Source organism: Jaculus jaculus, chromosome 14 (genome assembly GCF_020740685.1).
Source record: "Jaculus jaculus isolate mJacJac1 chromosome 14, mJacJac1.mat.Y.cur, whole genome shotgun sequence".
NCBI classification, from domain to species: domain Eukaryota; kingdom Metazoa; phylum Chordata; class Mammalia; order Rodentia; family Dipodidae; genus Jaculus; species Jaculus jaculus.
Window position 1 is genome coordinate 4,087,451 of NC_059115.1, and position 24,064 is coordinate 4,111,514.

Sequence of the window (24,064 nt, forward strand, 5' to 3'; positions counted from 1 at the left end):
AGGGTCTCACTCTAGCACAGGCTGACCTGGAATTCACTATGGAGTCTCAGGCTGGCCTCGAACTCATGGTGCTCCTCCTGCCTCTGCCTCCCGAGTGCTGGGATCACAGGCCTGCGCCACCACGCCCGGCTTGAGGCAGGGTGTCATTGTTCACTGCTGTATCTGCCAGTGTAGCCTGTCAGCTTCCAGCTGGCTCTGCCTCCGTCTTGCCTAGCTGTAGGTTTGCTGTGATTCCAGGCACATGTCACCTCATCCAGCTTTACGTGGGTTCTGGAGGGCTGAAGTCAGGTGTTTGCGACTGAGCGGCAAGTGCTTTAACGCTGATTTATCCCCTAGGCCTGTGCCCCGCCCCGCCCCGCCCCGCCCCCTGCTGCTGAGACTTGCAAAGTCTCCAAGTGTGACTTTGGATTCAGAATCCTCCTGCTTCTGCTTCCCAGTTCTGGGACTACAGACTTCATTTGTGGTTTTCTTGGCATAAATGATGCTGGTGGGGGCTGGGAAGATGCCATCTCACTGAAAGGCACTGGCTTGCAAAACCTGCCGGCCTGGGTTCAATTCCCAAGCGTTCCGTGTAAGCTGAAGGCAAAATGTGGTGTAAGCATCTGGTGTTCATTTGCAAGGGCAAACAAACTTGACACATCCATGCTCCTGTGCACACGCACGTGCACGCGCGCACACACCCACACACCTCACAAGCAAATGAGCTGGGTGTGGTGGCGCACACCTTTAATCCCAGCACTCGGGAGGCAGAGGCAGGCGGATTGCCATGAGTTCAAGGCCACCCTGAGATTACATAGTGAATTCCAGGTCAGCCTAGGCTAGAGGAAAATCCTGCCTTGAAAACAAAACAAAACAAAACAAAAATAAATTTAATTAATTAATGAGTCTGGTCAGTTTTCAGCTGCAGAGATCAGGTGGGGTTCCCAGGTCTCTTCAAGGACCCCGGTGATAGCCCCGTGTAGTGGCGCACTCCTTTAATCCCAGCACTCGGGAGGCAGAGGTAGGAGGATCGCCGTGAGTTCGAGGCCACCCTGAGACTACATAGTGAATTCCAGGTCAGCCTGGGCTAGAGTGAGACCCTACCTTGAAAAACCAAAAAAAAAAAAAAAAACACAAAAAACAAAACCAGGCGTGGTATTACACACCTGCAGTTCCAAGTCCCTGTCAGTAGAGGCCAAGGGATGTTGTGATTCTAGGCCAGCCTTATCTACATAGCAAAATCATGTCTCAACGAAGCCCTAAAGGAGGCTAGGGAGATCGCTCAGTGATGAAAAGTCCTTGCTGGGCATGCCTGGAGTTTGGATTCTGGAGGGTAGCACACCTGTCTGTAATCCCAGTGTACTTACAGCCATGGCAGGTGGAGTCTGGCCAGCAGTGGCAAAATAAGGAAGACCCTGCCGCAAATAAAATGAAAGGCGAAGACCGGCACCCAACAAGGGCTGAGGCCCGTGTGCACCTGCGCTCACACCTACAAGCATCCAGAAAAGGCTAACTCAAAAACAGGCTGGGCGCGGTGGTGCACTCGGGAGGCAGACGTAGGAGGACCGCCGTGAGTTCAAGGCCAGCCTGAGACTACCATAGTGGATTCCAGATCAACCTGGGCTAGAATAAGAGACTACCATGAAATACAAAAACAAGAAAACTAAGGATCTCGTTGTCCTGTGGGAGGTTGAAACCCCAAGATTCTTCCCGGTGGGCCCAGAGCAGCGTCAGCCAGCTGTCCCTTCAGGCTCTGGAAGCTGCCAGCCTTCACGGGGCGCCCTTTCTCTCCCCCTCTCAGCTTTAACAACCTGGGCATTCAGTGTGTTCGCAAGAAGGAAATCGAATCTGCCATAGAACGCAAGGTGCAGCTGGGCATCGACCCCTACAATGGTGAGCCCCTCCCTTGGGTCATTGTTTGAAGCAGGGTTCCTGGAGCCCAGGCTGGCCTCGAACTTACTGTGTAGCAGGAGATGGCTTTGGACTCCTGATTCTCCTTGCCCCCACCTCCCAAATGCTTGAATGACAAGTGTTGTGCCACCATGCTCTGCCCTTCCCCAGCTCCTTGCTCCTTCCAGGCCCCTTCCCCAAGTCCATCCCCCGTACCTCTTTCTCGCCTTGTCCCTACCCAGCTGGCTCTCTGAAGAACCATCAGGAGGTGGACATGAATGTCGTGCGGATCTGCTTCCAGGCCTCCTATCGGGACCAGCAGGGACAGTTGCGTCGAATGGACCCCGTGCTGTCCGAGCCTGTCTATGACAAGAGTGAGTAACTGGGTCTTTTTTTGTTTTTGTTTTTTCCTTTTTTTGTTGTTGTTGCTGTGTTATTTTGAGGTAGGGTCAGGTAGGGTCTCACTCTAGCCCAGGCTGACCTGGAGTTCACTGTGGAGTCTCAGGGTGGCCTCGAACTCATGACAAGCCTCCTACCTCTGCCTCTGAGTGCTGGGATTAAAGGCGTGCGCCACCATGCCCAGTTCCCCATATATGATGGTCATACAACCTCATAGTCCAGGGTCTTTTAACTGAGCCATAATACCAAAAAAAAAAAAAAAATACCCCATAATGGCACAGAATAAACACTCACACTGTGAAAGATGCCATTGGGCATAGCAAAGAAATACCCAAGCAATACATGATTTAAACAGGGCAAACACAAAACTCTGTAACTCCAAGTCCAACACCTCTAACCAGCAACAAGTCCCTGGAGTTCCAATTCCACCCCTCCAGCTAGGCTACTCACAGTCCTGGAAAACTTCATCAGGGCTGGCAGCTTTCCTTAGCAGCCATCTCGTGGTCCTGGCATCTCCACTGGGTCTCCACTGCAACCCACTGTTCATCCTCATGGCCCCATGGGGTCTCCATGCAGGCAACCAGCAAACCTGCTTCACACTGCCCATGGCCATTTCCAAAATACAAGACCATGTTGCAAACTCAATGACCCTCTTTCCAACACTTCTTATACTCCACAATTCCAGGTAGGGTGCCAATTTGTTAATCCAGGGGGGAATAAAGCAGACTTTGAAGAAAAGGACACTCCTTGAGCACTCAGGCCCCTTCAAAAGGGTCTACATTCTTCCTGTTGCCCCAGTGCAGGTCAGCTGGCCCAGTCTCAAAGGTTGTACTCTCTCAATTGCAGCTGAACGGGCAGCAGTTCACCCAAAGATTTTTCTTTCTGTGCCATATCCCTCTGCTCACACTAGTTCATTTCTATGCAAAGCAACCCTACACAACTTCTCAGGACATGGGCACAAGAGCAAGCTTCTCACACAAACTGCTAGCCCAGTCCAGGCCAAGCTCTTTCTCACCCTCATAAGCCAAACCTCACAGTCCATAGTTCTTACTGCCTTCAGGTCTTGCAGCTCAGACCAGAACAGTCCATCAAGCTGTACTTACAGCACTGCAAGGCATCTCTTAGGCCAAGGTTTCAAATCCTCCCACATTCCTCTTGAAAATCAGCTCCAAAAGGCCAAAGCCACACAGTCAGGTGTCTAGCAGCAATCCCACTCCTCGGTACCACTTTACTGTTGCAGTCCGGTTCACATTGCTGGTAGAAATCACCCAACCAAGAGTAGCTTGTGGGAAAAGGAGGTTTATTTTGGCTTACAGGCTCGAGGGGAAGCTCCACGATGGCAGGGGAAAACAATGACATGAGCAGAGGGTGGACATCAGGAAGAGGAGAGTGTGCCAAACACTGGCAAGGGGAAACTGGCTATAACACCCATAAACCCGTCCCCAACAATACACTCCCTCCTGGAGGCGTTAATTCTCAAATCTCCATCAGCCGGCAACCTAGCTTCAGAACACCTAAGTTTATGGGAAACACCTGAAATCAAAACACCACATAGCCCTAATTATTTTTTTTAAATATTTTATTTATTTATTTGAGACCGAGGGAGTCAAATATATAGAGATAGAAAGAGAGAATAGGCATGTCAGGGACCTCTAGCCACTCTGCAAATAAACTCCAAACGCATGCGCCCCCTTGTGCATCTGGCTTACTTCGGTCTTGGGGAACTGAACCTGTGTCCGTGTAGGCTTTGGTGGCAAGCACTTTAACCACTAAGCCATCTCTCCAGACTTTATTTTTAAAGAGGATTTGATAAATTATTTACTTATTTGAGAGAAAAAGAATCAGAGAGAGAGAAAGAGAATGGGCACATGAAGGCCTCCAGCCACTACCAACAAACTCCAGATCCATGTGCCACTTTGTGCATCTGGCTTTACGTGGGTACTGGGGAATTGAACCTGGGTCCTTTGGCTTTGCAAGCAAGCATTTTAAGTACTGAGACATCTCCCCAGTCCCCTTTCTTTCTTTCCTTCTTCCTTCCTCCTCATCTTCTTGTCTTTTCCCTCCCTCCCTTCCTTCCTTCCTTCCTTTCTTCCTCTCCCTCTCCCTCCCTTCCTCCCTTCCTCTCTCTCTCTCTCTCTTTCTTTCAGTTTTTTATTCTTTCAAGGTAGGGTCTCATTTTAACCTAGGCAGACCTGGAACTCACTCTGTAATTCTAGTCTGGCCTTGAACTCACAGCGATTCTTCTACCTCTGCCTCCCCAGTGCTGGGATTAAAGGTGTACACCACCATGCCCGGCTCCCCTCCCTCCCTCCCTCCCTCCCTCCCTCCCTCCCTCCCTCCCTCCCTCCCTTCTTTCTTTCTTTCGTTTTTAAATTTTTATTTATTTTGAGAGAGAGAGAGACAGATAGAATGGGCACACCAGGGCCTTTAGCCACTGCAAAAGAACTCCAGACACATGCACCACCTTGTGCATCTGGCTTATGTGGGTCCTGGGGAACTGAACCTGGGTCCTTTGGCTTAGCAGGCAAGCATCTTATCTGCTCATCCATCTCTTCAACCCTCATTATTTAAAAAAAAAATTTTTTTCAGGAAAGTCCAACAGACTGACCTTTTCTTTCTTTAAGATTTATTTATTTATTTGAAAGAGAGAGAGAGAGGGAGAGAATGTGTGCGCCGGGATCTCCAGTCACTGCAAAATCTAGACACAAGTGCCACCTTGTGCATCTGGCTTACATGGGTCCTGGGGAATTGAACCTGGATCCTTTGGCTTTGCAGGCAAGTGCCTTAACTGCTAAGCCTTCTCTCCAACACTAGACTGTCCTTCTTATTTATTTATTAATGCAAGTGAGAGCGAGCGAGAGAGAGAGTGAGAATGAGTTGGTGTGCCAGGGCCTCCAGCCACTTCAATTGAACTACAGATGTGTGTGACAGCTTGTGCACATGTGCAACCTTGTACATTTATGTCACTTTATGCATCTGAGTTACATGGGACCTAGAGAGTCGAACATGGGTCCTTAGGCTTCACAGGCAAGTGCTTTAACCACCAAGCAATCTCTCCAGGCCTCATTTAAAAAATATTTTTTTATTTATTTGAGAGAAAGAGAGAGAGTGTGGAAAAGAGGCAGATAGAGAGAATGGGTGTGCCAGAGCCTCTAGCCACTGCAAAGGAATTCCAGATGCATGTGCCGCCTTGTGCATCTGGCTTATGTGGGACCTGGAGAATTGAACCTGGGTCCTTAGGCTTACCAGGCAAGTGCCTTAATGGCTAAGCCATCTGTCCAGCCCCTTCGTTTTGCTTTTTTTTTTTAATTATTTATTTATTTATTTGAGAGCGACAGACACAGAGAGAAAGACAGATAGAGGGAGAGAGAGAGAGAATGGGCGCGCCAGGGCTTCCAGCCTCTGCAAACAAACTCCAGACGCGTGCGCCCCCTTGTACATCTGGCTAACGTGGGACCTGGGGAACCGAGCCTCGAACCAGGGTCCTTAGGCTTCACGGGCAAGCGCTTAACCACTAAGCCATCTCTCCAGCCCCGTTTTGCTTTTTAAAAATATTTTAGCTGGGCATGGTGGTGCACGCCTTTAATCCCAGCATTTGGGAGGCAGAGGTAGGAGGATTTCTGAGAGTTCAAGGCCACCCTGAGACTACATAGTGAATTCCAGGTCAGCCTGAGCTAGAGTGAGACCCTACTCCAAAAAACAAAAACAAAAACAAACAAACAATATACATACATATATATATATATATATATATATATATATATATATATATATATATATAAATTTATTTGCAATCAAAGAGAGAGAGAGAATGGGCACATGAGGGCCTCCTGATGCTGCAGATGAGCACCAGCTGCATTCTTACTTTGTGCATCTGGCTTTACACGGGTACTGGAGAATCGATCCTAGGTCATTAGGCTTTGCAGGCAAGCGCTTTAATCATTGAGCCATCTCTTCAGCCAAAGACTGGTATCTTATAGTGTACTGTACTGACTTCCTAGCAGGCCTGGACATTTTTAGCCCCCAGAATTGCCCTTAAATAAATAAATAAATAAACAAACAAATAAAACACAGGGCTAAGGATAGGTCAGTGGTAGAGTACTTACCTAGAATCCATTAGTGAGGGGCTGGAGGCGTAGCATAGCCTAGCACAGCAGGAAATAAAATTATATATTCCAGACTATGTTCACTCTCCTCTGCAGATTTATTTTTTTTTCTGTTTTTCGATATAAGGTCTCACTCTAGCCCAGGCTGACCTCGAATTCACTATGGACTCAGGGTGGCCTTTCAGCCGGTGATGTCCACCACAGTGGGATGACTGACTTGTTGATTTTCCTACTGGGCTCCTTCCCAGAGTCAACAAACACGTCTGAGCTGCGCATTTGCCGGATCAACAAGGAGAGCGGGCCCTGTACCGGAGGCGAGGAGCTGTACCTGCTGTGCGACAAGGTGCAGAAAGGTGAGGCTCCCTGGAGCTGAGGCTAAGAGAACAGCTTAGCCCAGCAGCACCCTGCATGGATTCAGAAGCCTGGCTTTGGAGTCTTTTAGAGAGTGGTTCATTACAAAACTGGGAGAGCGCTTGTCTAGATCCACAGTGAGGGGCTGGGGGCGTGGCTCAGAGGTAGAGCACTTGTCTAGATCCACAGTGAGGGGCTGGGGCGTGGCTCAGAGGTAGAGCACTTGTCTAGATCCACAGTGAGGGGCTGGGGGCGTGGCTCAGAGGTAGAGCACTTGTCTAGATCCACAGTGAGGGGCTGGGGCGTGGCTCAGAGGTAGAGCACTTGTCTAGATCCACAGTGAGGGGCTGGGGGCGTGGCTCAGGGGTAGAGCACTTGTCTAGATCCACAGTGAGGGGCTGGGGGCGTGGCTCAGAGGTAGAGCACTTGTCTAGATCCACAGTGAGGGGCTGGGGGCGTGGCTCAGAGGTAGAGCACTTGTCTAGATCCACAGTGAGGGGCTGGGGGCGTGGCTCAGAGGTAGAGCACTTGTCTAGATCCACAGTGAGGGGCTGGGGGCGTGGCTCAGAGGTAGAGCACTTGTCTAGAGTCCACAGTGAGGGGCTGGGGGCGTGGCTCAGAGGTAGAGCACTTGTCTAGATCCACAGTGAGGGGCTGGGGGCGTGGCTCAGAGGTAGAGCACTTGTCTAGAGTCCACAGTGAGGGGCTGGGGGCGTGGCTCAGAGGTAGAGCACTTGTCTAGATCCACAGTGAGGGGCTGGGGCGTGGATCAGAGGTAGAGCACTTGTCTAGGATCCACAGTGAGGGGCTGGGGGCGTGGCTCAGAGGTAGAGCACTTGTCTAGATCCACAGTGAGGGGCTGGGGGCGTGGCTCAGAGGTAGAGCACTTGTCTAGGTCCACAGTGAGGGGCTGGGGGCGTGGCTCAGAGGTAGAGCACTTGTCTAGAGTCCACAGTGAGGGGCTGGGGGCGTGGCTCAGAGGTAGAGCACTTGTCTAGATCCACAGTGAGGGGCTGGGGGCGTGGCTCAGAGGTAGAGCACTTGTCTAGATCCACAGTGAGGGGCTGGGGCCGTGGCTCAGAGGTAGAGCACTTGTCTAGATCCACAGTGAGGGGCTGGGGCGTGGCTCAGAGGTAGAGCACTTGTCTAGATCCACAGTGAGGGGCTGGGGCGTGGATCAGAGGTAGAGCACTTGTCTAGGATCCACAGTGAGGGGCTGGGGGCGTGGCTCAGAGGTAGAGCACTTGTCTAGATCCACAGTGAGGGGCTGGGGGCGTGGCTCAGAGGTAGAGCACTTGTCTAGGATCCACAGTGAGGGGCTGGGGGCGTGGCTCATGGGTTGAGCACCTGTCTAGATTCCATAGGTGAGGTGGGCGGGGCATCTGGCTCGGTTCCTGAATTACACCCATACACAGTAGGAAGGAAAATGGTTGAACAGAACTGGTGTATACCTCAGTGGTCCAATGTTTGACCACCTACTTGCAACTGGCCCCCACTAAATTCCGAGACGTTCCGATCAAACAAAACACTCCATTCTTTATGATAGTTGTTATAAAGAGTGGGAAAGATCAAACAGAACTGAAGAAATATCTCCTTCATGTTATTTGCATTTGTTAAAACATCCCTTCCTCAAATAGGCTCAAAACAAAAACTGAAAATGCAGCAACCAAAAAAAAGAAAACCCACCCTCTACCCAGGACTGCCCAGGTGGGAACATGGCAAGAGGTCACCCTCCCTTATTTGCTATTTTTTGGTATCATTTTCATTTTCCTCTTTTTCTTCTTTTTTTTTTTTTTCTGTGCGGGGGGTGGGGTTTCAAGGTAAGGTCTCACTCTAACCCAGACTGACCTGGAATTCAGTATGTAATCTCAAACTGGCCTTGAGCTCCTGGTGACCCTCCTACCTCTTCTACGTCTGCCTCCTGAGTGCTGGGATTAAAGGCTTGGGCCACCACACCCGGCTTCCTTTTTTTTTTTTCCCAGGTAGGGTTTCACTCTAGTCCAGGTTGACCTGGAATTCACTATGGAGTCTCAGGGTGGCCTCGAACTCACGGGGATCCTCCTACCTCTGCCTCTCCAGTGCTGGGATTAAAGGCGTGTGCCACCAAGCCCGGCTCCGGCTTCCTTTTTATTTTTATTTTATTTATTCATTTGAGAGATAGAGAGAGAATATGAGAGTCCAGGGCCTCTGACCACTGCAAACAAACTCCAGACACATGTGCCACTTTCTACATCTGGCTTATGTGAGTCATGTAAATTGGAACTGGGTCTTTGGCTTTGCAGGCAAGTGCCATAACTACAAAGCCATCCCTCCAGCCCAGCCCTTAAAAAATTTTTTTTTGTTCATATTATTTATTTATTTATTTGAGATTGACAGACAGAGAGAGAAAGAGGCATATAGAGAGAGAATGGGCGTACCAGGGCCTCCAGCCACTGCAAACGAACTCCTGATGCATATGCCCCTTTGTGCATCTGGATAACGTGGGTCCTGGAGAATCGAGCCTCGAACCGGGGTCCTTAGGCTTCACAGGCAAGTGCTTAACCGCTAAGCCATCTCTCCTTTTGTTTTGAAGCAGGGTCACACTGTAGCCTAGGCTAACCTGGAACTTACTCTGTAGCCCAAGCTGCCCTCCAAATCAGTGATTCTCCTACCTCGGCCTCTCAAGTTCTGGGATTACAGGTAGCAGTCAGGTTCTCAAACCCGTTATGTTGAGTAAAGTTGTCAAGATAGCTCCCTGTTGGATCCGACCTTCCACTGCAGTAGCTCTCATCTCGGCTTCTAGTCCATGTCAGCAAATACTTGAGAACACAGACTCAGTGGAGAGTAAATTATGAATTTTATTTTAGGAAAGCAAAGTAGGTAAACTCAAGCAGAGGTAGGAGGATCGCCATGAGTTCGAGGTCACCCTGAGACTACATAGTGAATTCCAGGTCAGCCTGGGCTAGAGTGAGACACTACCTTGGAAAACCAAAACGAAAAGGAGCTGGAGAGATGGTTTAGTGGTTAAGGCACTTGCCTGTGTAGCCTAAGGACGCAGGTTCAATTCCCCAGGACCCACATAAGCCAGATGCACATGGTGGCATATGCATCTGGAGTTCATGTGCAGTGGCTAGAGGCCCTGGAATGTCTATCCTCTCTCTTTCTGCCTCTTCTGCTATCTCCCCCCTCTCAAATAAATAAATAAATAAAGTATTTAAAAATAAATAAAAAGAAACAAACAAAAAAAAAAAAAAGAAGCAGCAAGAAGCTGAGGTTGGACTTCATGTTTGCAACCATCTTTTTTGTTGTTGTTGTTTTTTTTTGGTGGGGAATCACCCTAGCCCAAGCTGACCTGGAACTCACTCTGTAGTCTCAGGCTGGTCTTGAACTCACAGTGATCCTCCTACCTTAAATTCCTAAGTGCTGCAGTGAAAGGCTTGTGCCACAAATCCTGGCGGTGTCCATATTTCTCTGGGCCAGCCCCTGGCTAACTTCCTATCAGAAAAAAAAGTAACCTTGTTCCTAATCTGAATCCCAAACTGGCCTTGAACCTGTGCCTCTAGCCTCCCTGAGTACTAGGATTACAGGTGTATTCTATCACACGTGGCCTGTTTATTTATATATCTTGTAGTGCTAAGAAGAAAACTCTGGGCCTTCTGCACGCTAGGCAAGTACCAATTCGACCACTGAGCCACGCCTCCAGCCCCTTATTGGTGGGTGGATTCTAGACAAATATTCATTCTACCACTGAGCCACGCCTCCAGCCCCTTATTGGTGGTGGATTCTAGACAAATATTCATTCTACCACTGAGCCACGCTCCCAGCCCCTTACTGGCGGCTAACCAGTAGACTGCATTGGTACCCAGTTCTTTTTTACTTTATTTTGAGACAGGATCTCTGTTTAGTCCAGGCTGGCCTAGAAGTCCCAATCCTCTTGTCTCAGCCTCCCTAGTGAAAATTAGAAGTGATCTCCATTCACAGGGCATTTGCTTTTGTCAAGAGATCCTTGCTTTGGGTTAGAGAGATGGCTCAGTGGTTAAGGTGCTTGCCTGCAAAGCCTAAGAACCTGGGTTTGATTCCCCAGTCAGTACCCATGTAAGCCAGGTGCATAGAGTGGTGTATGCATCTGGAGTTTGTCTGCAGTGGATGGAGGCTCTAGCATGCCCATTTATCACCTCCCCCACACCTCTTTCCTTGTCTCTGTCAAATAAATTAAGAACCAAAAAGCCAGACGTGGTGGTGCATGCCTTTAACCCCGGCACTTGGGAGGCAGAGGGAGGAGAATCGCTGTGAGTTCGAGGCCACCCTGAGACTAAATAGTGAATTCCAGGTCAGCCTGGGCTAGAGTGAGACCCTACCTTGAAAAACCAAAAATAACAATAATAAAAATAAATAAAATAATAATTTTAAAAAGAAAAAATATCCTTGCTTAATTTCACCCTTCAGAATGTTGGAGCTGAGTTGGGGGAGAGGTGAACGAGGGAAGGCTCCGCTGTCCGCTGGCTTGGCTCAGCTGTGTTCTCATTTGTCCCGCAGAAGACATCTCCGTGGTGTTCAGCACAGCCTCCTGGGAAGGTCGGGCTGACTTCTCCCAGGCTGATGTGCACCGGCAGATCGCCATAGTGTTCAAGACGCCCCCCTACGAGGACCTGGAGATCTCAGAGCCTGTGACAGTAAACGTCTTCCTGCAAAGGCTCACGGATGGCGTCTGCAGTGAGCCGCTGCCCTTCACGTATCTGCCTCGGGACCACGGTAACCATGGCAGCCCAGGATTGCTCCCCCACCCCCCAGGCTGGGTGCCTTGTTTGATAGGGGGACTAGGGGGATGGAGCCCTGAGCGTACAAAGGTCCTGAGGCAGGATCGCACCTGGTTGTTCCAGAAGCAGCAAAGAGGCTGTTGTGGAAGGAAGTGAACTGGGGATTTAAATGTACATATATATTTAATATATTATTGTAAAAAATTATATATATATATATATATATATATATAATTTATTGATTGATTTGAGAGAGGCAGATAGAGAGAAAGAGAGAATGGGTTTCCTAGGGCCTCCAGCCACTGCAAATGAACTCCAGACGCGTGTACCCCCTTGTGCATCTGGCACGTGGCTCATGTGGATCCTGGGGAATCAAACTGGGGTCTGTAGACTTTGCAGGCAAATGCCTTAATCACTAAACCATTTCACCAGCACCTGAACTGGGGAATACACACACACACACACACACACACACACACACACACACACATATACACACACACATATATATTGTTTATTTATTTGAGAGTGATAGAGAAAGAGAAAAAGAGGCAGATTGATAGAGAATGGGCACTCCAGGGCTTCCAGCCTCTGCAAACGAACTCCAGACGCGTGCGCCCCCTTGTGCATCTGGCTAACGTGGGTCCTGGGGAATTGAGCCTCAAACTGGAGTCCTTAGGCTTCACAGGCAAGCGTTTAACCACTAAGGCATCTCTCCAGCCCAACTGGGGATTTTTATTCTGGTTAGTGTGTAGAACTTGCCCAGTGTGGTAGGGCCTGCCTCTTTATTTGTTTGAGGGAGAGTAAGACAGATAAAGAGATAGAAAGACAGGGAATGGGCATACTAGGGCCTGCAGCCACTGCAAATGAACTCCACATGCATCTGCCACCTAGTGCATCTAGCTTTACATGGGTACTGGGGAATTGAACTTGGGTCCTTAGACTTTACAGGCAAGCACCTTAACCAGTGAGCCATCACTCTGGCCCTGTTGCATGCCTTTAATCCTAGCCCTGGGGAGGTGGAGGTAGGAGGATCGCTGTGAGTTTGAGGCCACTCTGAGACTACATAGTGTATTCCAGGTTAGCCTGGGCTAGAGTGAGACTCTACCTCAAAAAAAAAAAAAAATATATATATATATATATATATATATATATATATATATATATAAAAGAATGTATTGCTGGGCATGGTGGTGCATGTTTTTAATTCTAGCACTTGGGAAGCAGAGGTTGGAGGATCACTGTGAGTTTGTGGCCACTCTGAGACTACATAATTCCAGGTCACCTGAGCTAGAGTGAGACTTTACCTCAAAAAAAAAAAAAAAGAAAGAAAGAAAGAAAAGAAAAAAAGAAAAAGGTGTAGAACACTATTTGCATTAATAGATCATCCAGAACTGGTTCATCCACTTTCTCTATGATTGATTATTGATTAGTTGCTATGATTGCTGGGCTGTCTTTTGCATGCCTCTACTATCTCTGAACAGACAGCTATGGTGTGGACAAGAAGCGGAAGCGGGGATTGCCGGATGTCCTTGGGGAGCTGAGCAGCTCAGGTTAGTCCCCTCTGGCCCCCTTTTAAAAATTTTTTTTTCATTTATTTTTATTTATTTATATTTGAGTGCGACAGACATAGAAAGAGGCAGATAGAGAGAGAGCGAGATTCTGTGCACCAGGGCCTCCAGCCACTGCAAAGGAGCTCCAGATGCGTGCGTCCCCTTGTGCATCTGGCTAATGTGGGTCCTGGGGAATCGAGCCTCGAACCGGGGTCCTTAGGCTTCACAGGCAAGGGCTTAACCACTAAGCCATCTCTCCAGTCCTCCTTGGCCCCTTTTCACATCCAATGCTGGGGCAAAGGGGATAGAAGCGTGAGCATCCTGGAAAGGGAGGGTTGGAGGGCTGAGGAATCCCGCGTTTGCCTCCTCCAGACCCGCATGGCATTGAAAGCAAGCGGCGGAAGAAGAAGCCCGTCTTCCTGGACCACTTCCTGCCCGGCCACGGCTCAGGTAGGCCCAGCTGCCCAGAAAGTTCTTTCTCCCTAGCTGAACTGATAGTCAGCTGCACTTGGAAAGCTGAAGTGCGTGTTTCGCTGAGAGTTCGAGGCCAACCAGGACTCACATACAGTTCCAATACAGAGACCCTGTCCCAAACACTACCACCCATAAAAATCGCCACGTGGTGGCACACTCCTTTAATCCCAGCACTAGGGAGGCGGAGGTAGGAGGATCTCCGTGAGTTCGAGGTCATCCTTGAGACTACACAGTGAATTCCAGGTCAGCCTGAGTTAGAGTGGGGGAAAAAGACAGACAGAGAGAGAGAGAGAGAGAGATAAAGAAAAAAATGGAAGAATGGTTCTCAAGGTACAACAATGGTAATAATCCTGTGCTGAGCAGCCACTTGTTTTGTGACTTAAAAAAAATTTTTTTGTTTATGTTTGTGGGTTTGTTTTACAAGGAAGGGTCTCACTCTAGCCCAGGCTGGTCTGGAATTCACTGTGTAGCCTCAGGGTGGCCTTGAACTCAAAGCGATCCTCCTACCTCTGCCTCCCAAGTGCTGGGATTAAAGTCCTGCGCCACCATGCCCAGCTGTTTTTCTTTTTAATGAGAGAGAGAGAATTGGTATGCCATGGCCTCCATCCACTGCATTCGAACTCCAGATGCGTGCACCACCTTGTGCAGGTGTGACCTTGCATGCTTGTGTCATCTTGTATGTCTGGCTCACGTGGGACCTGGAGAGTCGAGCATTATGCCACCTCTTCGAGCCTCATGGCATCTTGGAAGACCTTGCTACCTGACTTACTTTAGGCTAGAAATGCATCTCAGTTGGTAAGAGTACCCGGATTGGAGACAGCCCCTCAGAGCCTTCTTCAACACACTGCCACCTGCCGGCAAGTTGTGGTATTGCTTCCCTTTGGACTCAAGTCAGCCTCAGTTCCCCAGCTGATTATGGTCCCAAGATGCTAAACCTAGCCATGAGGAAGCTGTCCACAGCTGGCCAGACATAGTAGCGCATACTCAGGAATTCCAGCACTCAGGAGGTACAGGCAAGAGTATGGTAACTCGCAGCCAGGCTAGGTTACAGAGGAAGACTCTATCAAATAAGCTAAACTGGGGCTGGTTGAAATGGCCTAGTGGTTAATGAGCTTGCCTGCAAAACCAAAAGACCCAGCTTCAATTCCCCAGAACCCACATAAACCATATGCACAAGGTGGCACATGCATCTGGAGTTCGTTTGCAGTACCCATTCTCTTTCTCTCTCTGTCTGCCTCTTTCTCAATTAAATAAAATAAATCACATTTTTGTTAAAAAGAGAAAACAAAAAACTGGTCAGACATGGTGGCACATGCCTTTAATCCCAGCACTTGGGAGGCAGAGGTAGGAAGATTGTTGTAAATTCCAGGCCAGCCTGAGATTTCTACATAGTAAATTCCTGGTCAGCCTGTGCTCCAGGGAGACCCTACCTCGAAAACAACAGCTGCAAAAGGTGGAACATGCCGGGCATGGTGGCACACACCTTTAATCCCAGCACTCAAGAGGCAGAGGTAGGAGGATTGCTGTGAGTTCGAGGCCACCCTGAGACTCCATAGTGAATTCCAGGTCAGCCTGGGCTAGAGTGAAAACCTACCTCGAAAACAAAAACAAAAACAAAAACAAAAAGGTGGAACATGTTATGTGGAGTTTGATGTGGCAAGGGGCACAAACACACACAAACAATTTTCTTTCTTTCTTCTTTTATTTTCGAGGGAGGGTCTCACTCTAGCCCAGGCTGACCTGGAATTCACTATGTAGTCTCAGAGTGGCCTTGAATTCATGGCAATCCACCTACTTCTGCCTCCCGAGTGCTGAGATTAAAGGCGTGTGCCATCATGCCCAGCTTAAAATAGTTTCCTTTTAAAATATATTTATTTATTTGAGAGAGAGAGGGAGAATGGGTGTGCCCGGTCCTCCACCACTGCGAATGAACTCCAGATGCATGTGCCCCCTTGTGCATCTGGCTTACGTGGGTCACAGAGAGTCGAAGGGTCAAACTGGGATCCTTTGGTTTTGCAGGCAAATACCTGAACTGCTAAGCCATCTTTCCAGCCCTTAAAATAGTTTTAAAATGAAAAGCAAAAGGTGGACTGAGAAAATGACCCAGTGGCCAGGGGCACTTGCTTGCAAAGCCTTCTGGCCTGGATTTGGTTTGTCGTCCGCCCACATAAAGCCAGATGCAAAGTGGCACATGGGTTTGGCATTCGCTGGCAGTGGAAAGAGATCCTGGTGGATACACACACACACACACACACACACACACACACACATGCACGCGTGCACACGCATGATGGTGCAAATAAAGAAAAGGAGAGCTGGGCATAGGGACACACGCCTTTAATCGCAGCACTCAGGAGGCAGAGGTAGGAGGATCACCGTGAGTTCAAGGCCATCTGGAGACTGCATAGTGAATTCCAGGTCAGCCTGAGCTAGAGCAAGACCCTACCTGGAAAAACAAAACAAAGACAGAGAGAGCGGGGGAGTGGGGGGGACCTTCCCCAATATGCTTGTAGCTATCGCAGAACACCCACCTCCCAGCCATCTGTCAATCACCGAGAGGCTGGGCGCGGAACCAGTTCCCCTGCAGCCCAGGTTTGCAATACTACATCCTGTTTCCATTTTCATCCACTTGTAAGAAATGCCTCACAGCTCTGCAACCAACAAGTCTAGCCTGCTCCACCAACCTCCCATCTCCATTTGCAAAGCTCCCCATCATTCGCCTTCCCATCTAACTTTTCCAGATCTCAAGGATCCTCTCTCAATTCTTGGGGCCAAGCCACCTGAGACATATTACATTCTGACAGTAAGGAGCATGACCTCTGAATTCAGACTTGGTTTGAATTCTGAGTCTTTATTTATTTTGTTATTTTTTTTCCTGAGTCTTTTTTTTTAAAAAAAATTTTTGTTTATTTTTATTCATGAACGACAAAGAAGCAGATATAGAGAGGTGGAGAGAGAGAATGGGCGCACCAGGGCCTCCAGCCACTGCAAACAAACTCCAGACGCGTGCGCCACCTTGTGCATCTGGCTAATGTGGGTCCTGGGGAATCGAGCCTCAAACCGGATTCCTTAGGCAGGTGCTTAACCGCTAAGCCATCTCTCCAGCACCCCCTTTTTTTCTTTTGTCATGGTAGACTGACCTGGATCTCACTCTATAGTCCCAGGCTAGCCTTAAACTCTTGGTGATCCTTCTACCTCTCCTTCCTGAATGCTGGGATTAAAGGCATGTGTCTGCCACACACATGACCTGAGTCCATTTTATAAAAGATATGAATGACAAGGTCTCATGTAGTCCAGACTGCCCTCCAATTTGGTTTGTAGGTAAGGATGATGAACTTCTGATCCTCTTCTACTTCTTGCTGAGATTACAGACACATGCCACCTCACCTGGTTCTGAATACATGTTTTATTTTATTTTTGGTTTTTCAAGGTAGGGTCTCCCTCTAGCCCAGGCTGACCTTGAATTCACTATGTCGTCTCAGGGTGGCCTCGAACTTGTAGTGATCGTCCTACTTCTGCCTCCCAGTGCTAGGATTAAAGGTGTGCGCCACCACGTCCGGCATATATTCATTTAATTGTTTTATTTTTTGGTTTTTCAAGGTAGAGTCTCACTCTAGCCCAGGCTGACCTGGAATTCACTCTGTATTCTCAGGTGGCGATCTTCCTACCTCTGCCTCCTGAGAGCTGGGATTAAAGGCGTACGCCACCATCCCCGGCTTATTTATTTATTTTTTTGGTTTTTCGAGGTAGGGTCTCACTCTAGGCCAGGCTGACCTGGAATTCACTATGTCTCATGGTGGTCTTGAACTAACAATGATCCTCCAAACTCTACCTCCCAAGTGCTGGGATTGAAGGTGGGTGCCACCACACCTGGCCTGTCTTATTTATTTTTGGTTTTTCAAGGTAGGGTCTCACTGTAGCTCAGGCTGACCTGGAATTCACTATGTAGTCTTAGGGTGGCCTTGTACTCTTGGCAATCCTCCTCCTCCTTTTTTATTTTATTTTATTTTTTATTTTTATTTATTGATTTGAGAGTGACAGGCAGAGAGAGAAAGAGGCAGAGAGAGACAATGGGCACACTAGGGTCTCCAGCCACTGCAAATGAACTGCAGACATGTGCGCCCCCTTGTGCATCTGGCTAACATGGGTCCTGCGGAATGGAATCTTGAACCGGGGTCCTTAGGCTTCACAGGCAAGCACTTAACCACTAAACCATCTCTCCAGCCCCAATCCTCCTACTTCTGCCTGCTGAGTGCCGGGATTAAAGGCGTGCACCACCATGTCCATTTGGCTTTCTTTATTTTTAATATTTTATTTTTATTTATTTTTTTGAGAGAGAGAATGGGTGCGCCAGGGCCTCCAGCCACTGCAAATGAATTCTAGATGCGTGTGCCACTTTGTGCATATGGTTTATGTGGGTCCTGGGGGATCAAACCTGGGTCCTTTGGCTTTGCAGGCAAGTGCCTTAATGGCTAAGCCATCTCTTCAGCCTCCCTTCCAGTTTTGTTTTGTTTTTTTTTTTTCTTCAAGGTAGGGTTTCACTCCAGCCCAGACTGACCTGGAATTCACTATATAGTCTCAGGATGGCCTTGAACTCACAGTGATCCTCCTATCTCTGCCTCCTGAATGTTGAGATTAAAAGCATGTGCCATCATACCCAGCCAGTTATTTTTTATTATTTTTTTCCTTTTTTATTTTTTTTATTAACAACTTCCATGATTATAAAAAATATCCCATGGTAATACCCTCCCTCCCCCCACTTTCCCCTTTATTTATTTATTTATTTTTTTTAAGGAAAGAAAAAGTAGTGTTAGTTCCTATGGATAAGTTAGGATTAAAGGCCACCCCAATAAGGCATTTAGCACGAGGGGTGTTCAAGTCAGTGCCTGGCAAGAAGCTGGCTCTAATCCCAGCCATACCTGTCACTTCCCTAGGTCTGTTCCTCCCTCCGTCAGCTCTGCAGTCGGACACCGACTTCTTCCCTAGCACCGTGTCCCTTCCTGGCCTGGAGTCCCCTGGCGGGGGACCTGAACTCCTGGACGATGGCTTTGCCTACGACCCTTCAGCTCCCACGCTGTTCACCATGTTGGACCTACTGCCCCCAGCACCACCACTTGTGAGCGCTGTGGTGGGCAGCGGGGGTCCAGGGTCCACAGCGGTGGAGTCTCCCGGTCCCGAACCACTCACTCTGGACACATCATACTCGGTGCCAGCCCTGGGCGACGGTGGCACCGCCAGCCTCGTGGGCAGCAACATGTTCCCTAATCAGTACCGCGAGGCAGCCTTTGGAGGTGGCCTCCTGTCCCCAGGGCCTGAAGCCACGTAGCCTCGGCGTGGCCAGGAGAAGCACTGGGTGAGGAAGGTTGGTGTGATTCCCCCACGTGGAGGAGGGGGCAGCACTCCATTCCCCTGCGGCCACCCTTGGTCAGTCTTCCTGCCTCCTCCTCGTGAACGGGACGTCTGTGCAGCTCTGGAGAGTAGCTGGAAGGAGGGAGGGAGAGAGGGAGCTGCTCTCCTTGAGTCCATTCTACAGATGAGAAAAGGAAAGGGGGCTACCGACCAGCACGCGGGCGCCTCTCCCTCCACGCGGGACAGATCCGGAAAGATGTATATATTGGCAGGAGGGGACAGATCCCCGTCCTTTTCCCCAGTTCTGAAGGTGGGGTTAGGTTGTTCGGTTTTCTCAATAATAAAGAGTTGTTTTCTTTTTCTTTTCTTCTTTTTTTTTTTTTCTTTGAGCCTTGGGAGGGGTATCACCTCTTTACTGCGCACACCATCAGCCCTCCGGGTCTCTTGCAACCAGCGTGCAGGCCACGCCCACCGCAGGCCCCACCCCCAGAACCCGCCCGCCGCGCCCCGCTACCTTCCTGGCCACGCCCCCTCGCGCGTCAGCCTCAAGCCCCGCCCCATCACCTCCAGGCCACGCCCCCAGCGTGACAGTCTCGGCCCCGCCCTCTCCAGGCCACGCCCCACTGATCGACAGCCGCAAGCCCCGCCCCTAGGCCGCCTCTAGGCCCCGCCCCCGCGCCTGCGGAAGCGCGTTCCGTGACGCCGGGCTGCCACCCTTCACTTCCGCTTCCGGCGCGCGCGCGCGCGAGCGCAGCAGCCTCCGCCGCCGCCGCCGCCGCCGCCGCCGCAGCAGCAGCAGCCGCGGTAGCAGCTGTTGGGAGGCGGCGAGCAAGCCGGTGAGTGCGGGCGTTAGGCAGGCCCCGGGGCCCCCGGGCTTCTTCCCGTCCAGTCCCGCCCCGCCTGCGTCCGGGCTGGTCCCGGTGCTGCCGTGAATCTCCGCCGGGGATCGGAGGCGAGGCCCGCACCCCGCTCCGTCCTGACAGGCCGCGCCCCGAGCCCTGGGCCGGGTCCCCGAACCCCGTGGGCCCCGCCCCCCACGCTCGCCCGGGTCTCCACGGGGCGCCTGCCTTCCCCGCTTCACCTCCCCGGAACACCTCCCCGTCTCCTCCTCCTCCTCCTGCAGCCTCTCCATCTTCCATCCACGCCCTTCACCTGTCCTCCGTCCCCACCTCCGCGTTGCTACCGCGTCTCCCCGAAGCCTGCGCCTTCTTGCTTTATCCTTACACCCTGCACCCCCACCACCCTGCCCGGCCCACGCGTGCCACCTGCTTGAGAACCTTTGGACGTTTCCTCCCCTTTCCCTGCCTCAGATACTGCTCTTGGAAATTTCTTACCGTTTTGCATTTATTTTATTTTACTTTTTTTTTTTTTTTTTGAGGTAAGGTCTCTAGCCAAGGCTGGCCTTGAACTCACAGCATTCTCATTTCAGCCTCCTGAGTATGATAGGAATGAGCCATCGCACTTATTTACATCCCTTCCCCGCTGCCCTCCCCCCCCCCCCCCCAGGTAGGGTCTTGCTCCAGCTCAGGCTGACCTGGAATTCACTATGTCGTCTCACGGTGGCCTCGAACTCAAGGCGGACCTCCTACCTCTGCCTCCTGAGTGCTGGGATTAAAGGTGTGCGCCACCACACCTGGTACTTATTCTGAGACAGGGTTTTGCTGCGGAGTCCTAGCTGGACTGGCCTCACGGCTGTAGCCCAGGCTGGCCTTAAATTTGTGGTGATGCTCCTGCTTCAGTCTCCCGTGTTTGAACTTTCCAGACTCGCTTATCCCGGCTTGGGATAATGGAATGTAGGGCCTTCCTTCCGCGGTTGTCTTACTACCCGAGTTACCTATGAGCTTTGCGGAATGCTTAAGGTACTGGAGCAGAGCTGTTAAGGAACACCTCTAAACCATTTGGCCTCCCAGCTGAGGGAGGTGGCATTGAGGGTCTACCAGTTTGTTCCTGTGACTGTGACCCCCGCCGACATGATTTTCTGGCCCATCTAACAGGCCTGGTCTCCTCCTCCTCCTCCTCCTGCAGGTTGAGGCCTCGCCGCAATGTGGCACGAGGCTCGGAAGCATGAGCGCAAGCTTCGCGGCATGATGGTAGACTACAAGAAGAGAGCGGAGCGGCGCCGAGAGTACTACGAAAAGATCGTGAGTGGCCACGCCAGGGCTGAGACCGCCCGGCACCCAGTTAGAGTTTAGACAAGAGCCTTATTTCCCCAGGACATCTATTTCTTGTTTCTTCTCATTCTCCATCTTCCTTCCCCCCCCCCCACCCTCTGGTTTGCTTTTCCAAGGTATGTGCTCACAGTAGCCCAGGCAGGCTGACCTGGACTCACCCTGTTGTCCCAGGCTGGCCTTGAATTCACAATGGTCCTCCTCTAACCTCGGCCTCCTGAATGCTAGGATTAAAGGTGTGTGCCACGATGCCTGGCTCTTTTTCTTTTGCTTGCTTGTTTTTAGTTTTTGAGGTAGGGTCTCACTTTGGTCCAGGCTGACTTGGAATTCACTATGTCATCTCAGGGTGGCCTAGAACTCATGATGATCCTTCTACCTCTGCCTCCCAGGTGCTGGGATTAAGGGTGTGCTTCACTACGCCCGGCTCTTTATTTTTTGGTTTATTTTTATTTATTTAATTTAGAACGACAGACAGAGAAAGAGGCAGAGGCAGAGAGAGAATAGGCGCGCCAGGGCTTCCAGCCACTGCAGACTAATTCCAGATGTGTGCGCCCCCTTGTGCATCTGGCTAACGTGGCTCCTGGGGAATTGAGCCTCGAACCGGTATCCTTAGGCTTCACAGGCAAGCGCTTAACCACGAAGCCATCTCTCCAGCCCACCCCGCTCTTTTTTTAAACTTTTAAAAAATGTGCTTATTTGAGAGAGAAGGAAGCAGACAGAGTGTGAGAGAGAATGGGAGTTCCAGGGCCGCCTGACCCTGCAGGTGAACTGCAGACACTTCTGCTGCCACTTTGTGCATCTGGCTTTACGTAGGTACTGAAGAATTCAACCCAGGCCATCAGGCTTTTCACGAAAGTGCTCCTAACCACTGTGCCGTCTGCCCAGCCCTGTGTTGAACTCTTGTTTGTCTGTAGCACCACAGCTGGAGCAGCCCTGCAGCCTGCTCCAGCTCTCCTGTCACTCCTGTCACTACCCGGCCCCTTTCCCGCTCTCTTGGCCTCTGGCCCTGTCCCTTCCAGTGCATGCGGGGTGTCAGAGAGGTCTTTGTGAAGCCTAAAGCCAGGCTGTGGATGAGGCTCAGTCTGTAGAGCGCACTTAGCACCGACGAATCTCTGCGTTCCGTCTGCGGCTCAGGGTAGAACAGGGTGTGGTGGCGCACGCTCTGATGTCAGCACTGTGGAGCTGGAAGCAGAAGAGCAAGGCCACTCTGGGCTACTTAATGAGACGGAGGCCAGCTTGGGCTTCTTGAGACCCCGTCTCAAAAGAAAAACAAAAACAAAACACCTAAAGCACAAAGCTGACGCTGTCCTTGTCTTGCTTAGATTTTCTCCATAGCTTCTGAGTACCTCAGTATGTCTGCCTGCCTGCCAGCCCGCCCGCCCGTCCGTCCATCTACCATCCATCTATCTGTCCGAGCATCTGAACGGGCATGCCAGGGTCTTTTGCCACTGCAGACCTGTGAGCCACTTTGTGTCTGGCCTTGCATGGGATGTTGGGGAATTGAAGTCAGATGTGCGTCCTTGCCCCCTGAGGTCCTGATGTTGGGAATTGAGCTCAGGCTGTCAGACTTTCTAAGCAAGTGCCTTTAACCATTGAGCCATCTCCCCAGCTCCCATTTGGAGGAAACCTGGGCTCTTCGTTAGAGCTTTCAAGGCCCTACATAGTTTGGACTTTTGCTTCCCTTTGGATTTGTGCAGATGTGAGTGAGGGTCTGGTGCTTGCTGGGCAAAGACTCTGCCTCTGAGCTGCACTCTGAGCCTCCCTGGCCTGACTTAATGCCACGTTCCTGTCACTCCACTCCGCCTCCTTCCTTTACTCTGTCATCCTGGCCTCCTTGGTATCCCTGCATTTCCCAATCACTCTCCAGCCAGCAGACCTTTTCCTGACCTTTTCCCATGCCCAGCTAACTTCTGTTTGTTTGTTTGTTTTTCGAGGTAGTGTCTTGCTCTAGCCTAGGCTGACCTGGAATTTGCTCTGTAGTCTTAGGTGGCCTTGACCCATGATCTTCCTACCTCTGCCTCCCAAGTGCTGGGTTTAAAGGCGTGTGACTTTTATTGGAGCTGTGAATCATTGTCTGTTTGTTCAGGATAGGGAAACAGTGGACTGAACAAAAACTTCCATCCCACTCTAGCTTTGTGAAACAGTGGGTTTATTGGAGTTCCTTACAGAAGCATGGGTGAGGACTGCAGCAATGGCTTCGTGGTTAAGGTGCTTGCTGGCAAAGCCAAAGGACCCAGGTTTCATTCCCCAGTACATAGAGCTGGATGCACAAGGTGGTACATGTGTCTAGAGTTCGTTTTCAGAGTGTCTGTGAGGTTCTGGGGTCTATCTCCAGCACCCCCTCACACACACACACAGTCACACACACACAAAGAAAAACGACAAAAAATGCATACTGCACACCCCTAGCTCTTGTTATGGGTATTACTGCTGTGTAAAGTGGAGTTTGGACCCAGACCAGTGATGGCACAGAGGAAGGCTGGAGTTGGGTGCTTAGATCACCCCGTCTCCAGTCTCCTTTCCCTGTCTGCAGTGGGCCTCCTGAGCTTTCTGTCCCCCTAGGATGGCGGTGAGGATCAGCCCTCTCACTGGTTGACAAGAGGAGCTTAACAACAAGGATCTGTGGTGCTTTGTGGTGCGAGCTGTACAAGCATCTAGTGTCCCTGGGCGGGAACGTGACCCGCATTCAGATGTGCTGTTGCAGTGGGACATGGCCAGGCAGCGGCTGGTGGCCACTGTGGGGAGGGGTGAGGCTCTCACAAGGGCCTGTCATCCTTCCCAGGCTCAGGGCAAGGGTTGAAGAAAGCAGGGAGATTGTAGGCCTGACTGGGAGTGTCTGCAAGTGGCTGGCGTCCCTGATTGCTCCTTGGTACCTGCCTTCTCTCCTGAGCTTCGGTCCCAAGCTTTGCTCCCTCGTTGCACCTGTCCTTGTCGGCTGTCCTCACCTCCTGAGGATTAGAGGTGTGTGCCTGGCTCCTTTGTCGGCAGTTGATCTGCAAATGGGAAACAGTCTCTCTGGGGCAGAGTGATTACTGCCCGTGCCAGGTAGTCTCTATGGG

At 50.5% G+C, this 24,064-nt stretch overlaps 2 protein-coding genes across 2 annotated transcripts in view; both read left to right on the forward strand.

The window, feature by feature from the left end:
• Positions 1-19,198, forward strand: part of Relb (RELB proto-oncogene, NF-kB subunit) — a 35,658-nt gene extending 16,460 nt beyond the window's left edge. The window contains exons 7-13 of the mRNA XM_045134194.1: positions 1,781-1,872; positions 2,112-2,243; positions 6,623-6,727; positions 11,241-11,456; positions 12,946-13,014; positions 13,387-13,464; positions 18,423-19,198. Coding sequence (XP_044990129.1) covers positions 1,781-1,872; positions 2,112-2,243; positions 6,623-6,727; positions 11,241-11,456; positions 12,946-13,014; positions 13,387-13,464; positions 18,423-18,814 — 1,084 coding nt within the window. The 3' untranslated portion in view covers positions 18,815-19,198. The remainder of the gene's footprint in view (positions 1-1,780; positions 1,873-2,111; positions 2,244-6,622; positions 6,728-11,240; positions 11,457-12,945; positions 13,015-13,386; positions 13,465-18,422) is intronic.
• A 407-nt stretch (positions 19,199-19,605) lies between these two features.
• LOC101601970 (CLK4 associating serine/arginine rich protein) overlaps positions 19,606-24,064 on the forward strand; it is a 33,275-nt gene continuing 28,816 nt past the window's right edge. Inside the window, exons 1-2 of the mRNA XM_045134411.1 lie at positions 19,606-19,673; positions 20,863-20,978. Coding sequence (XP_044990346.1) covers positions 20,880-20,978 — 99 coding nt within the window. The 5' untranslated portion in view covers positions 19,606-19,673; positions 20,863-20,879. The remainder of the gene's footprint in view (positions 19,674-20,862; positions 20,979-24,064) is intronic.